The sequence below is a fragment of the Panicum virgatum genome, chromosome 5K, assembly GCF_016808335.1.
Source record: "Panicum virgatum strain AP13 chromosome 5K, P.virgatum_v5, whole genome shotgun sequence".
Taxonomy (NCBI): domain Eukaryota; kingdom Viridiplantae; phylum Streptophyta; class Magnoliopsida; order Poales; family Poaceae; genus Panicum; species Panicum virgatum.
Window position 1 is genome coordinate 49296124 of NC_053140.1, and position 16358 is coordinate 49312481.

General features: G+C 45.2%; 1 protein-coding gene across 1 annotated transcript; it reads right to left on the reverse strand.

Annotated features, from left to right (window-relative positions):
• Positions 1–515: 515 nt before the first annotated feature.
• Positions 516–1160, reverse strand: LOC120710182 (protein NRT1/ PTR FAMILY 1.2-like). Its single transcript, XM_039995837.1, has 2 exons — positions 918–1160; positions 516–836 (listed from the first exon to the last, which is right to left on the reverse strand). Exons 1-2 carry the CDS (start codon positions 1158–1160, stop codon positions 516–518), a joined length of 564 nt encoding a protein of 187 aa, XP_039851771.1.
• Between the last annotated feature and the right edge of the window lie 15198 nt (positions 1161–16358).

The window sequence follows — 16358 nt, forward strand, 5'->3', positions numbered from 1 at the left end:
GGAAGAGAATCACCGCACATTCAGGTTCCAGAAGTTCAATGCTCATCCCTACAAGCCTCTTACATGGTAAGACCACAGAGGCGTCAGGTTCCAGTTCAATGCTCAACCCTACAAGCTTCTTAGGGTCTGTTTGATTCTAGGGACTTAAAAAAAGTCTCTGGGACTTTTTAGTATTTAGAAGTATTAAATAAATGTTAATTATAAAACTAACTGCAGAATCCTGGGGCTAAACTGCGAGACGAATCTAATGAGGTATCTTAATTCATAATTAGCGAATGGTACTGTAGCAAATTATGCATTAATTAGGCTCATTAGATTCGTTTCGCGAAAAAGCACTCAGCTGTCAAAAAAACATTTATAAACAAATTTTATTTAATACTATAAAATAGTAAGATTCTTTTTGATGTGATAGGGACTTCTGGAAAAAAGTTGGGATCCAAAACACCCCCTTACACGGTAATAACACAGAGGCGCCCGCTCGACAAGCTTCTGCAAAAGATGATTAGATGACAAGACTACAGCATAGGCGGCTGCTCCCTGTCGTCGTCCTCCTCCCACTCCACGTTCTTCCCCTCCTCGCCATACACCCAGGAGCACCAGGCGAAGTAGACGAAGTTCACCACGCCGTAGCCCGTGAGCAGCCAGTAGTAGTAGTCGTAGTGCCCGGCGTTGAGGTCGTCGACGAGCCAGCTCGTCTTCCCCCCGCGCCCGCTCGCCGCCTGGACCACCTTCACGATGAGGGCGCCGGCGAGGTTGCCGACGCCGAAGGCCATGTACAGCAGCGACATGCTGAAGCTGGCCATGCTCTTGGGCAGCTCGGTGTAGAAGAACTCGATCTGCGGCACCAGCCAGAAGGCCGAGATGGTGGCCCCGCGCAGCGCCCGCCGCCGCCGCGCGCCCTCCACGGCGGCGGAGACGGCCGTCGACGCGGTGGCGAGGAGCAGGCCCCCGCCGACGCGCTGCTTCATGGTGAGCCCGTGCGGGTTGCCCGTGTGCCGCCGCAGCGCCGGCGCCACCCACCGGTCGTAGCTGGCCGACCACAGCGACATGGTGGCCATGTTGAACAGGGCCAGCGAGCCGCTGGGCACCTCGAAGTACCGGCCCCTGCCCACGCGCCGGTCCATGGTGTCGGCCTGCTTCACCGCGAAGCTCTGGTTCATGGCCAGCGCGAGGAAGATGGTGGACGACGACCAGATGGGCAGCACGCGGATCGCCTACTTGAGTTGCTACACCTGGTCCTTGTGACGGACTCGCCGAGTTAAAACGATTAATTAAGTTTTCGTCGAGTTAAAACGATTAATTAAGTTTAATTAAGCGTAACCGTTATTATCTGGCACATTAGTTTAATTAAGGGCATTAGTTTAATTAAGCGTAACCGTCATCATCTGACGCATTAGCTTAATTAAGTGTAATTTAAGAGGTTATTTCCAACCCACAGACCGACCGAAACACACCAGAAGTCTCGCACGACCGACCGAAACACACCAGAAGTCTCGCACGGAGGCGAGCACAGAAGGTACCAGCACGATACAATCTTGCAAAAATAGCAAATTATATTAAGATTTTTACAAAACAGCTTTAAATTTAAAATTTACAAATGAAAAGATAGTAGCGGAAAAGAATCTAACTAAAAGAGCATTTTTACTAGAGAATAAATAAAACAAACTAAATAAATCGAGAACTACCGAGACATGAAGACAAGGCGCCACATTGAGCCCACCGATATGACACATAGTTAGCTCCTAAACCTGAAATAGGGTAAACAACAAACCCTGAGCAACTAATACTCAGCAAGACTTACCCGATCAGTGGGTATAACTTAGCCCACATATCTAAACATGCAAGGCATTTTGGCTGGTGGTTGGTTTTGCAGAAAAGGCACTAGAGGTGAGTCCTTATTTTCCAAGTTTTAGCTCCCATTTCTATCAATAGAATTACTAATCATCTATGATTGGCAAAACTACAACAACCAAGGTGATCAAGTCATTAATTAGATATCATCAGCCCACATTTCATGTCTTCTCATTCTACTCATTTTTCTTTCTACGATGTGACCAAGAGATCAAGACTCTCATAACCGCGAGACATGGCGAATCGATCTGATTTAACCTTGCAAGGTGGACCTAACCAACACGGCACGCAAAAGCCCCGTCGGACCCCACGCACCAATCTTTCCTCTCCCCGCCTCGAACTACAGGAACCAGCCAAACGACATATGGTCAGCCGAGCTCAAGTGAGACCACCAAAAGTAAACATATACATCCCAATTCTCCGCGACTACTCGACTCGCCCTAGGAGTTGGGTGCGGGTTCCTGTACTTTCGAAGCAAAGCAGTACTCGGCTTGCTGGTTTCGACTACCTCTTACTCCCGGCATGCTGCTAGTACAATTCAATCCCCGATCAGCACAGCCGACAACGGAACGGTCCTTAATCGACACAGATGGGGCTACACCTTCCCCCGTCCGGTCTCCCATCCCATACCTTCCATCTTGAATATAATAATTCATATACTAAAATATAAAAACACTCTATATCTCGCGAGTGACAGAATTATCACTCGACTTCTATCGAGCCCTATTAAGCATAGCAGTGCTAACGATCTATTCATACTAGTATAAGGCCCAGGAAAACCTAGGGATCATGCAGCTAAAGTTTCAAACAATTCCTAAACCTAATGCACAATTATAGAGACATATATAGGTGACATAATTTAAAATAGTAGGATGTGCACTGATGCTTGCCTGAGGGTAACACTAAGTTAGTGTTAAAGCTATCAAGGCCTTGGGCCTTTCCGACCTTCGGCCGAGTCTTCGGTTGCTTCATAGGGTCCTTTCTTCTTCCGGAGATATCCGCCAAACACCGTCTTGTGGTTCGACTCCACACCGCGTGCTTCACGTCCACACATCGTACATCTAGCGTACCTAAGTGAGGTGCAACGATGCATATGTATGAATGCATGGATAATGCAATAAAAAGTGGAGCAATACAAGCACAAGGTCGATATTGTCTAACTATAAACAACTACACCGGCGGAGATTAATTAAACCTTACATGAGTCTACACAAAGTTAACCCAACTGGTTTTGTAATTTTAGAATTCTCCTAACTCCAACTATGCATTTATAAACTATAAAAACATTTTATCTAGCACCATTAAAAATTACATGTAAAAATTGTCAAACAACACACTTTATAGTTTTATCCTACCGAGCATGAAAATATAAAGCTAATAAACCTAGTTTTACATTCACCACCGTTCAGATTCGAGACCAAAAATCCGGGGTATCCGGGCATATACCCGGAGTATCCGGGACAACATTTCCGGAGTATCCGGGCACCTTCTCAGAGTATCCGGACTCCCAAATCCGGAGTTTCCGGGCCTATACCCGGAGTTTCCTCCGGAGTGTTCCAAGTCCGGAGTATCCGGGCTTATACTCGGAGTCTCCGGACCCGATAGCATTTTTTTTTCTACCAAGAACAGAAATTCTCATGGTGGAAAAACTAGCCCACCAAAATTGAAACCCTCTTGAATCCTAGTTCAAGGATGCATAAGGAGATGATTGACCAAAGGAAATCACTTAGAACCTCCTAAAAAGATAGATCGGGCCGGCACAAGTTGGAGTACCTTGAACGAGCTTTTCCCCGTGCGAAGAACTTGAAACCCAAGGCTTCCCGGGGAGGAACATGTGGAGAAGAAGGTGCTCCTCGCCATCTTGAAGCCTTCTTGGCCTTGAGCTCAAGTTGGGGTGGAGGATTTGGGGTTTAGGGCTCTAGGGAGAGGGAGAGCACTTGAGGGAGAGAGTGAGGGAGGGAGTGGACATGAGAGAGGGAGAGAGTGACGTGAGAGAGTGAGGGTGAGCGTGAGGGAGTGAGGAATAGAGAAGAGCTGATGTTTTAACGTTTGGAAACAGTGCAAGAGCTAAGACACGTGATATAGAAACTCCAGGTCCGGACTATCCGGAAGCAAATCCGGAGTATCCGGGTAATTCCGGAATATCCGGGTGCAAACCCGAAGTATCCGGGTTTTCCCAGACTCCATAAAATTGGACTGAACTTGAGTCGATTTTGGTGACTCGATTTGTACCCGAAGGATTAGGTCTCTAATTAACTAGTTAAGCTCGTGATTAATCTTGATTATAGGTGATTAACACCTGGGGTGTTTCAATCCTACCCCCTCAAAGAAATCCCGTCCCGAGATTTAAAAGGAAAGCAAGGGTCAAATATTGACCTCTAGGAATTGTATCGGACTCATGAAAGTTGGACATTTTTAAAAGAAACTAAGGAAATATTTGGAAGAAGAAAAACGCTTCAACTCACCTGCATCAGACCAAACAGGGAACAGAACACCGGAACACATCAAGTCGTTCAAGTGAAATACACGAAGAGACTCTCAATGGATATTGATTAGAAAAGATTACATCAAGGATGTCTTTCCATCTTTGGTTGGAAGCTAGAACCATGATTATACTAAGTGAGTTTCAAGGAGCTGCTGGAATCAATATAGAAAGGGTATCAAGGCAAGTTTCTGCTCAAGGACATTCTTGTTCAATATCGTTTATTAATTAGGTAATATGATGCAAGATGCACATGTTATTATGCAGGTCAATGGCTATGATCCCCAGAAATTCAAACATCAAACAACCCGTTAGCACACTCTCCGAGAGCCTACCCCCTTAAAGAACAAACGCAGAAGAAATAAATTCCAAATATTGCACAAAAAAGAATAATGGTGTAGTTTCATCCACACGTACTTAAGCACCGGCGCGCTCCCAGGAGCACAATTGCGTGGCGGCCGCACACACAAGGCCCTATGTCCCGTCGCGGCACTATAAGTCATGGGGCAAATCTCCACCACATAAGATCCCATAATAACACCCCGAATAACACAAATGGATCGGAAGAGATTAAGTAAGTGGAAAGCAGCCAGAAAACATGTTCAAAAGTACGAACACATATAGTCAGCCAAACTACCACCAAATCTTTCCCTAACCTTGCATGACCCAACACATACAATATGATGTGATGCAATAGTGTGGTTGCCATGCAACAAATATGGGACCCTATTAGTGCTGGACGACTATACTGAATGCGATTAAGTTTCTAATTTATTTATATTTATTTGATCAAGAATGCAAACGGTCCACATAAGATATAGGAATCAAGGTGAATAAAAATTAAACAATATCAATGCTAGAAGAACAACCGGATGTTCTTAGTCATCAAGGATGATCGGGATGAATTATCTTGGAGCATTTGAAGGTATGGCCCAACGATGAGGATATACGGTTTCAAATTACTGTTGACCAAGAGTAGGAAACATTATCGTCCGGAGAAAAGGAAATGGTCATTGAGTCACTAATGAGTTATCGATAGCTGGTTATGAATTGGAGGTCAAACTAAGATAGTCAACCAAGGATATCGCCGAAAGATCACATCCTTATTTCGACCCTCAAGGATAATAGCATCGACCAGAAGACTTCATCCTCAGAGACAAGAAACACTAACCAACACCAAACTCATATCTTTGAATTTTAGTTGTTTAAACGCGAAGATAGGTTTTGCTCAATTACAGCGCACTAATCTTCCTATTTTTCTAACCGCATTAGGTCCGACATCATCAAAAGTGAAACGTGCACAGCGCACAGAAACTCATGCGGAGATACTAATAAACATCCAAAACAAAATAACATGTATGATATGATGCACGCATGACCTATACGTCCTCACAAAAATAAATTTTTGCCAATCAATCCAGGGCAATATACGAAGACCATTCGGTGGCACAATACGTACTCTCACTATATACACTAGCAGTCTACTATGAACTTTCCCTACGTAAGCGGGGTTAGTGTACCTGCAGAAGAATCACAATACATATATACACAACTAAAAAATGGTTAGAAGTTAGTTTATATTATACACATTGCCACTTGAAATAACCTACACTATATAGGGCTTATGATCTAATCTCTTCTAATCCCTTAATCGCAAAGAAATGTAGATTGCTGAAATTTATTTTTAGTCTTGAAAACACCAAAATAATATTGCTGGTACCCCTGGTGCATTTCAGCTCTGATACCAGCTGTGACAGACCCGCCGAGTTAAAACGCTTAATTAAGCGTAACCGCCATCATCTGGCGCATTAGCTTAATTAAGTGTAACTTGACAGGCTGTTTCCAACCCACAGGCCGACCGAAACACACCAGAAGTCTCGCAGGAAGGTGAGCGCAGAAGGTACCAGCACGATATAATCTTACAAAAATAGCAAATTATATTAAGACTTTTACAAAACAGAAAAGTAAGACTTTTCTGCAAATTAAACCGCAACCTTATCCTTGATTTATCTATGCATGTTATTCTGATATAACCCCTCCGTGGGTGTGGTTGGACTTGCTGAGTACGTTTGTACTCACCCCATTCTTACTTTTTACAGAAGAAGATCCAGACTTCATACCAGACGACGCCGAGTATGGTTTTCGTTCTACACCCAACCTTGCCTGTGGTACCGGCCCTGTCGAGATGCCTCCGCTGTCGCAATACTCTGAGCCCGTGCTAGACCACATGTGGTTTGCGGTCTGGTGTTATGTCATAGCTTGGTTAATTATTATCATTATCTGTATCGAGTGTCCTCCAAGGTTTGTACGGTTTTGAACCATCTGATGTAATAAATGTGGCATCAGCCTCCTGGGACTGGTGTTTTGTATCACATTTAAGTTCCCTCTTATGAGGGGACGCTTCAGGTGGTATCAGAGCCGCAGGTTGGCCGTATGACGTGACCCTAGGAGCAAAACCCGTTTTCAGACCCTTTACCTTAGGACTTTTATATCTTTAATCCTTTCCTCACACAAACACTTACCTTTGGTTCTTGCCCTGTTCCAGATGGCTGACAATGGATGGATCGGCGGAATCTGTTTCGCAGAGCCCGGCCTTCCTAAGTTGTTGATACTCAGCCTGGAACGCATTGGAGTTGTGGATCCGCCAGAGTTTCTTTACCGGGAGTACGACTCCAAGGGCACTCTTCGGTGTGACCTGATGATCTTCATAGCAAGAAGCACCCGCTACCTTGATGTGGACCCTTGGTTCATCTCCACCACTGGATTCCGTTTCCCGGATACCTATCGGAAAGCCGCCCGTAAAGCCCTGCGACGGCTCCGAATGATCTACAAGCATCACCTTCAGCGGACTCCTATGGGGTTCTTTCCGCCAACTGAAGGAAGAGGACACACCTGGATCGCCCGGATGAGAGGACTCGGAAGGGAAGAAGAAGACCTGGAAGACACAGTATCCCACCTATCCATCTATCTCACCGGCCTGGATGCTCTCTACCGCGAGCAAGTAGCACAACTAAAGCAACAAGTCCGCAGAGCAGAAAAGGCAACCCAGGAGCTGGAAGAACAACGGACGAGAACCGTACACGCCGAGTATTCCTTGGCTGCCCTCCAAGTCCAAATGGAAGAAAAAGAGACAGAACTGGAAGAGCAACAGGCAAGAGCCACACGTGCCGAGAATTCCCTGGCCGCTCTCCAAGCTCGGATGCAGAGGTACGAGGCTCGTTTGGGAATAGGTGGATGGATAGAGGAAGACGAAGAAGAAGAACCCGAAGAGGCTCAATGGGATGTAGGCATCCAGACTGAGGAAGAAGAACCCATGGAAACCCATTGGGATGTTGGTACTCAGACTGAAGAAGAAGAACCCGAAGAAACTCACTGGGATAAAGGAACTCAGACCGAGGATGACATGACGGATCAGTATCTTCCACTGAAGAAGCGCTCCCTTAGGATTGAGGATCCCCATGATAGGAGTAGTCTCTAAGCTAGAACCTTTGCTCTAATAATCATGTACCCATGAAGTTTGTACCCCACCATGCTGCCATAAATAAAAATCATCTACCCCTTTTGTGTACCTCAAATAATCGTGCAAGAACTTCACCTTATCTTTGTTTTCAGATGGCTGAGAAAGGATGGACCCAGGGCGACTGCCAAGCTGCGCCTGGCTTCCCCAGCCTGTTGATCAACGCCCTGGAGAGCCTTGGTATCACGGAACGCCCAAGGTACTACAGCAGAGAGTACGAACATCATGGCACTCTCCGCTGCAGGGTGATCCTAGTCATCGCCAGAAGTGATCGCTACCCCGACATCCAGTCCTGGCGAGTGACCGCTACAGGGTTTAGGCACCATGACACCTATCCCTTGGCCATCAGAAAGACACTCCGTTACCTGTGCCGGATTTTTGAAGAACACCTAGCACCCACACCAATGAGGTTCTTTCCGCCGGCCATCAGAACCCCTGTTTGGGAAGCTCGCATGAGAAGTCTGGAACGACGCCGCCATGAAGAGGACCCTCTGTACCAAGTGGCTAACTACCTAGCCGCTTTGGATCAGCTCTTCGATGAGCAGGCCCACCTGCTGAGGGAGCAGACCCATCGTGCTGAGCAAGCTGAACTCGCGGCGAGGCTCCAACACGTCCGAACAGCCCAAGCCGAGGCAAGAGCCGCAGCCGCGATCAGTAGTGAAGCAGTTGCACAGGAGAGTCTCAGACAAGCTCGAGACCAGCGCATGCAAGAATGGACCAGAAGTGGGACACCAGTTCCGGCCATCGGAGAAGACCGTGTTTTACTCGGGACGCCCGTCATAGGATGGGGAACGCTCTTTGAAAGCCCTCAAGCCCCACCCGAGAACCCCGAAGGGTCTACTGCTGTCAGAGAAGGAGAAGCCGTTGCGCAACCCCAAGAGAACGGGAACCCGGAGGACGGTGAGCCGTTTGTTTCCCCGAAAGCACGTACCGCCCCAGAAGAGGACTCGCCCCACGAGTAGAATGCCAACCCTACCCTGTTGTTGTTGTAAGCATCTAGGCCCTCAAGGTATGTTTCGGTGATTAATGACAACCATTATTGTGACTAATGAGTTTGTGCAGCTTAAAAGATCTTTATCGCTCATTTGGTCATATGTCAAAAGAGGCCCCTCAATTTCGGTTATTCTAAAAGGCGATCTCGGTTTTTCAACTTATATATGTCAAGGCTAAGGATCTTTCTAGTCCTAAGTGTCACAAGGTTGAGAAGGACACTTAGGTTAGTATAGGTTTTATAGTTTTATAGTGATCGCACTATTAAGAGGGGTTAAGGCTAAGTAACTTGAGCATGGACATGATCATTTGAAAATGGATGCACACTATGGTCACTCAGGTTTCTAGAAGTTCAAATAAGTGGTTCTCAAACTATATCTCAAGAATATTTGGATTTCATTCAAGACTCAAATCAGAAAAGACAAAATCAGAAAAAGTCTATACACCGGTTTAACCGACGCTCTCAATTTTCTATACGTCGGTTAAACGAAGTCAGCAGAGTCTGGACAAATTCAATACACCGGTTAAACTGACGTGTTTGAATTTAACGTCGGTGCATTAGTCCAGAGTTGGTTTTTCCAGGGCAATTCAAGTTCTATTCACCGGATTAACCGACGCTGTTTGAATCAAGACGTCGGTGCAATTGACCAGTGAGATGGTTTTTTCAGAGGAATTCAAAAGTTGTACTCACCGGTTAAACCGACGATAGGTTTGAGTTAACGTCGGTGCAGTTGTCCAGAGACTTGGTTTTTCAGTGGTTCAGTGGACAACTACACTCACCGGTTAAACCGATGCTACGTCGGTTAATCTGCCCCAGTTGTAACGGCTAGTTTTCAGAAGAGGCAGTTTACATTCACCGGTTAAACCGACGATGACAATGGGGGGTACGTCGGATTAACCGGCGCTACGCAGTTTTCTGGCAGCTTTTCTCCAACGGCTCTATTTGTGTGAGCTGCCTATATATACCCCTCCAATGGGTCATTTCGCCCACTCTTGACACCAGGCAACATCCAAACACTCATACCATAGTCAAGAGCCACCTTGAGCTTCATCATTCACATACTTGTGCATTCAATCAATCAAGAAGCAAGATTAAGGACTTGAGTAGAGAGAAGCTAGTGTGCATCCGTTCTTGGTGATCGGTTCTTGCTCAAGTGAAGGCCTTAGCTTGTTACTCTTGGTGATTGGCATCACCTAGGCGATCTTGGTGATCGGGGTGTTTCTCGCGGAGCTTGCCAAGGATTGTGGGAGCCCGGAGAAGAAGATTGTACGTGGCTTGAGCTCCACCACGCCGGGACGGTGAACGGAGACTCTTAGTGAGCGCCCAAGTCTCGGTGACATGGGAGGTGACAAGACTCTTAGTGAGTGTCACAACGTGGACTAGGGGTGTGTGCCAACACATCGACACCACGGGAAAAAATCCGGTCGTCTCTTGTCCACTCTCTTTATTCAAGCATTTTCTTTCATGCAATTTACTCATGAGCTTGACTTAGAGATCATAACTTAGCTCTACCTTGCTAGGCTTTACTTTGTTTTTCTCTCTCTTAGCTTGTGTAGGTAGTTTAGTTATCCGGTTGGTGAATTGGTGCTCTACTAGTATTGCATAGGTTAAGGTTGCTTTACCTTGCTTTAGAATTTGAAAAAGGCCCAATTCACCCCCCCTCTTGGTCCATCGATCCTTACAATTGGTATCAGAGCCTCGTTGCTCATTTGGATCATTAGGCTTCACCGCCTAGAGCTATGGCCAAGATGGGTGGTTCGCCGCCTCACTTCGAGGGCAAGAACTTTGCCTATTGGAAAGTTCGCATGGCCGCATACCTTGATGCGATTGCCCCCGAAGTGTGGTTGGCCACTAAGACCGGATTCACCGGAACTCCCACCGCCGAGCAATTAAAATGGAATGCAAAGGCTAGAAATGCAATTTTCGAAGCCATTAGTGAGGAAGTCTTTGCTAGAGTAAATGGCATGGACTTAGCAAGTGATATATGGAAAGAGCTAATTGAAATTCATGAAGGCTCCACAAAAGTCCGTGAACAAAAATATCACTTGTTTAGAGCTAAATATGATTCTTTTAAAATGCTTGCTCATGAAAATTGCAATGATATGTATTCCCGCTTGAATGTCATTGTCAAGGACATTAATGCTCTTGAAGTTTCCAAAATTGACAGTGGCTCCATCAACCGCAAGATTCTCATGCTCCTTCCGAAGCCCAAGTACAACATTATCAATGCTATGCTTCAAAAGGAGAATCTTGATACAATGGAAGTGGGAGAGCTTGTGGGCGAAATTCGCGCTCATGAAATGAGTATCCTTGGTATGACAGAAGAGCCAACAACAAGCAAATCAATTGCTCTCAAAACCAAGGTCAACAAGCACCGCAAGCTCAAGATGATCAAGCAAGAATCAAGCTCAAGCAATGAAGAAGAAGATCATCATGAAAGCTCATCCGATAATGAAGAAGATGGGGAACTTGCTCTCATGATGAGAAAGTTCACACGCTTGAGCGACAAGATAAAAAAGAAGGGTTACAACTTTGACCCCAAAAGAAGGATGTTCCGGTATAGGGAAGATGTCAAGTACAAAACATGCTACAATTGTGGGGAAAAAGGACACATCTCTCCCGATTGCCCCAAGCCGGACAAGAGAAAGAAGGATAACAAAGGCAAACATCGCCATGATTCAAGCGATGATGAAGAAGATGAGAAGAAAAACAAGAACAAGAAGCTTGAGAAGAAGAAGAGCCATGACAAAAAGACCAAGCTCTTCCCAAAGAAAAGGGGCAACACCAAGAGAAGCTTCTTGGTGGAAAAGCAAGAATGGGTGACCGATGTCTCATCAAGCGAAGAATCAAGTGATGAAGAAGACATAGTCACCATCGCTCTCACAAATGAAGAACCATCACTACCTCCACCTCCAATGTGCCTCATGGCCAAAGGTAACTCTAAGGTATGTGAAAGTGAAAATGATAGTGATGATGAGCTTGACCCTAATGAGTTTGCTAATCTCATTAATGAGTATACATCCGTCATCAAGAGGGAAAAGGGCAAAGTCAAGGTTCTTGAGAGCACTCATGCCAAGTTAGAGCTTGCCCACTCCGATTTGCTTGGCAGGTACAATGACTTGCTCAAAAAGCACAATGAGTCACTTGTACTTGCTAAGCAAGTTGAAGAGAGCCACAAAAAGCTTAAACAAGAGCATAGGGAGTTGGCTCACAAGTATCAAGAACTTGAATTTGCCTATGAAGCAATTGACCCAAGTCTTGAGAACTTTGCTCATGAAACTATTGAGAAGGTCAATGCTTCTACTTCATGTGATGACCTACTCATTAATGCAAATGCTACTAATGCTTTGTCCGAGCTTGCACCTTCTAGGGAAAAGGAATTGATGGATCAAGTTGCAAGCCTCAAGAGTAGTGTGGAGAAGCTCTCAAGAGGAGAATACATCCACAAGGAAATTCTCTTCAACAATGCACGTGACTATGGCAAGAGAGGTCTTGGTTCATTTCCGGAGCCAAATCAAGGCACTACTCCTTCTCCGGAGATCAAGATAAGCTTCATCAAGGAAGTTGGTTCATATTGCCAACATTGCCAAGTCACCGGGCACCACACTAGGGAGTGCACCCTACCATCACGTCCTCTTCCCACTTTACCTAAGAATTACTCATCAATGTTTGAAAATAATCATTTTCTCTTGAGTAAAGTGAAGGGCAAGGTGAAGGCCAAATTCATTGGCAAACTCACTAAGGAGTCAAAGAAGAAGCTCCCCAAGCAACTTTGGGTCCCAAAAGCTCTTGTCACACATGTGCAAGGCCCAAAGCTTGTTTGGGTTCCTAAAACTCAAAAGTGAATTCTCATGTGTGTAGGTGAACTACAAAGCCGGTGGAAAACATTGGGTACTTGATAGCGGTTGCTCTCAACATATGACCGGCAATGATAGCATGTTCACCTCCCTTGAAGACCCCGGCGATCATGAACATGTCACCTATGGTGATAACTCAAGGGGAAAAGTTTTAGGTTTGGGTAGAATAGCAATCTCTAAAGATTTATCTATTTCTAATGTTTTGTTTGTAGAAGCACTTAGTTTTAATCTTATTTCAATTGCTCAATTGTGTGATCTTGGACTAACGTGTGCCTTTGACAAGAATGGTGTTGTAGTAACTCATGAAAAAGACAAGTCATTGGTATTCACGGGGTTTAGGCATGGCAATATTTACTTGGTGGATTTCTCTTCAAAGCAAACAAGCACCATGACATGCCTCTTCACCAAGTCTTCTCTTGGGTGGCTTTGGCATAGAAGAATTGCTCATATTGGCATGAGCAACCTCAAGAAAGCCCACAAGAAAGGGATGATCACCGGCTTGAAGGACGTCACCTTTGACAAGAACAAGCTATGTAAAGCATGTCAAGCCGGGAAGCAAGTTGCAACACATCATCCCATCAAGACGATGTTGTCTACCTCCAAGCCGCTCGAGCTACTACACATGGACCTCTTTGGTCCAACTACATACAAGAGCATTGGTGGTAACCTCTATTGCCTAGTAATTGTTGATGATTTTTCACGTTACACTTGGGTTATGTTTCTAGGCGATAAGGGTGAAACTCCGGAACTCTTCAAGACATTTGCAAGAAGAGCTCAAAGGGAGTACAACTCCCCAATTGTGAAGATCCGGAGTGACAACGGCACCGAATTCAAGAACATGAAGATTGAAGAATGGTGCGATGAAGAGGGCATCAAGCATGAGTTTTCCGCCACCTACACGCCTCAACAAAATGGAGTGGTGGAAAGAAAGAACAAGACTCTCATCACCCTAGCTAGAGCAATGTTGGATGATTATGGCACGTCCGAGAAGTTTTGGGCGGAAGCAATCAACACGGCGTGTCATGCATCCAACCGAGTATATCCTCACCGACTCCTCAAGAAAACTCCATATGAGCTCATCACCGGGAAGAAACCAAATATATCATACTTTCGAGTCTTTGGTTGTAAATGCTTCATCTATAAGAAGAAAAGGCTCGGTAAGTTTGAAAGTAGATGTGATGAAGGTTTCTTTCTTGGTTATGCATCAAACTCCAAAGCATATAGAGTATTCAATCAAACCTCCGGGTTAGTTGAAGAAACATGTGATGTGGAGTTTGATGAATCTAATGGCTCCCAAGAGGAGGTTGTTGGCTATGAGAATGTAGGTGATGAGGAGATTGATGAAGCTTTGAAGAATATGTCCATTGGGGATATCAAGCCGGAAGAGGTGCATGAAGACAATGATCAAGGGGGAGGACCTTCCTCATCTACACCAAGCACCTCCACGGCGCCTCAAGTGGATAAAGATCAAGAAAAAGATGATACACAACCTCAAGAAGATGTGCCTACGCCAACACCCCAAGTTCAAGAACAAGAAGAGCAAAACGTTCCACCACAAGCACAAGTCACCCATGATCCACTCCAACAAGCATCCACGCAAGTACCGCTAGTGAAGCATGGTCGCATCTCCAAGGATCATCCAATTGGTCAAATCATTGGTAGTCCATCAAAGGGAGTAAGAACTCGCTCTAAACATGCTTCATTTTGCGAATATCACTCGTTTGTTTCTTGTATTGAACCCACTAGCATAGAGGAAGCGCTTGAGGACTCGGATTGGGTGATGGCTATGCAAGAAGAATTGAACAACTTCACCCGCAATGAAGTTTGGGTTCTCGAAGCTCCTCCAAAAGACAAGAACATCATCGGCACCAAGTGGGTCTTTCGGAACAAGCAAGATGAACATGGGGTGGTGATACGCAACAAAGCAAGACTTGTGGCAAAAGGGTTTTCTCAAGTCGAAGGTTTGGATTTTGGTGAAACCTTTGCTCCGGTCGCAAGACTTGAAGCTATCCGTATCCTTCTTGCTTACTCTTCACATCATAACATTAAGCTGTATCAAATGGATGTGAAAATTGCATTCTTAAATGGCGTTATTAATGAACTTGTTTATGTTGAGCAACCTCCCGGGTTTGAAGATCCGAGGAATCCTAACCATGTTTATAGGTTGCACAAGGCACTCTATGGGCTAAAACAAGCTCCAAGGGCTTGGTATGAGAGGCTTCGTGACTTCCTAATCATGCAAGGCTTCAAGATCGGGAGGGTGGACACCACGTTGTTCACAAAAGACGTCAACGGGGATCTTTTCATTTGTCAAATTTATGTTGACGATATTATCTTTGGCTCAACTAATGATTATCTAAGCCATGAGTTTGCTACCATGATGTCTAGGGAATTCGAGATGTCCATGATTGGCGAATTGACCTTCTTCCTTGGTTTTCAAGTCAAACAAATGAAGGAAGGGACATTCATCCATCAAGAAAAATATACCAAAGATATCTTGAAGAAGTTCAAGATGGATGAGTGCAAGCCAATCAAGACACCCATGGCAACCAATGGGCATCTCGACTTGGATGTGGACGGTAAACCGATTGATCAATCCCTCTATCGTTCTATGATAGGGTCTTTGCTTTACCTTACCGCATCTAGGCCCGATATAATGTTTAGTGTGTGCTTGTGTGCCCGCTTTCAAGCTAACCCAAAGGAGTCACACCTTTCGGCTGTGAATAGGATCCTTCGGTATCTCAAGCACACTCCTAGCATAGGCTTGTGGTACCCCAAAGGCGCTAGTTTAGATCTCTTGGGATACTCGGATTCGGATTTTGCCGGAAGCCGTGTGGATCGCAAGAGTACCTCCGGGGGTTGCCACTTGCTTGGGCATTCTCTAGTTTCTTGGTCGAGTAAGAAGCAGAATTCCGTGGCTTTGTCCACCGCGGAAGCGGAATATATAGCGGCCGGTGCATGTTGTGCCCAAATCCTATATATGAAGCAAACCCTTTTGGACTTTGGTGTGAAACTAGATAGGATCCCACTCCTTTGTGACAATGAAAGTGCCGTAAAAATTGCCAAGAATCCAGTTCAACACTCTCGCACAAAGCACATTGATATTCGCCATCACTTCTTGCGTGATCACGAAGCCAAGGGGGACATTTCCCTTCAAGGTGTGAGATCCGATGAGCAATTGGCGGATATATTCACAAAACCTTTAGACGAGAGTACCTTTGTTAGGCTAAGAAATGAGCTCAATGTGTTAGATGCGGCAAACGTCATGTAAGTTGCCATGTCATATAGAAAAATGCATACATATAGGACACTTGTCTAACCATGGTAAGATAGTGATGAGCAAGGGTTTAGCTAGAGGTGGTGGTCCACTTGTTTTCCTCTAGGCTTGTAGAAAGGCTCATCATGAAGAAGCTTCCCGTGGGTTCAAACTTGACAAGTAGATCTTAATTTCTTATTATGCATTTCTTGTCATATAAGTGTGCACTTCATGTTTACTATACTTTCGCATGTGGTTGTAGTTTGCATCATCATTGCATGCGTAAGGGTCACAAAGGAGATCACTTGATGAAAATGAGACTTGTTTTCATATACAAGATCTTAATTCATGAAAAGTGAAAAGAGCAAAGTGTTAGGTGCGTTATTGCCTAGTGAGCAATGTCA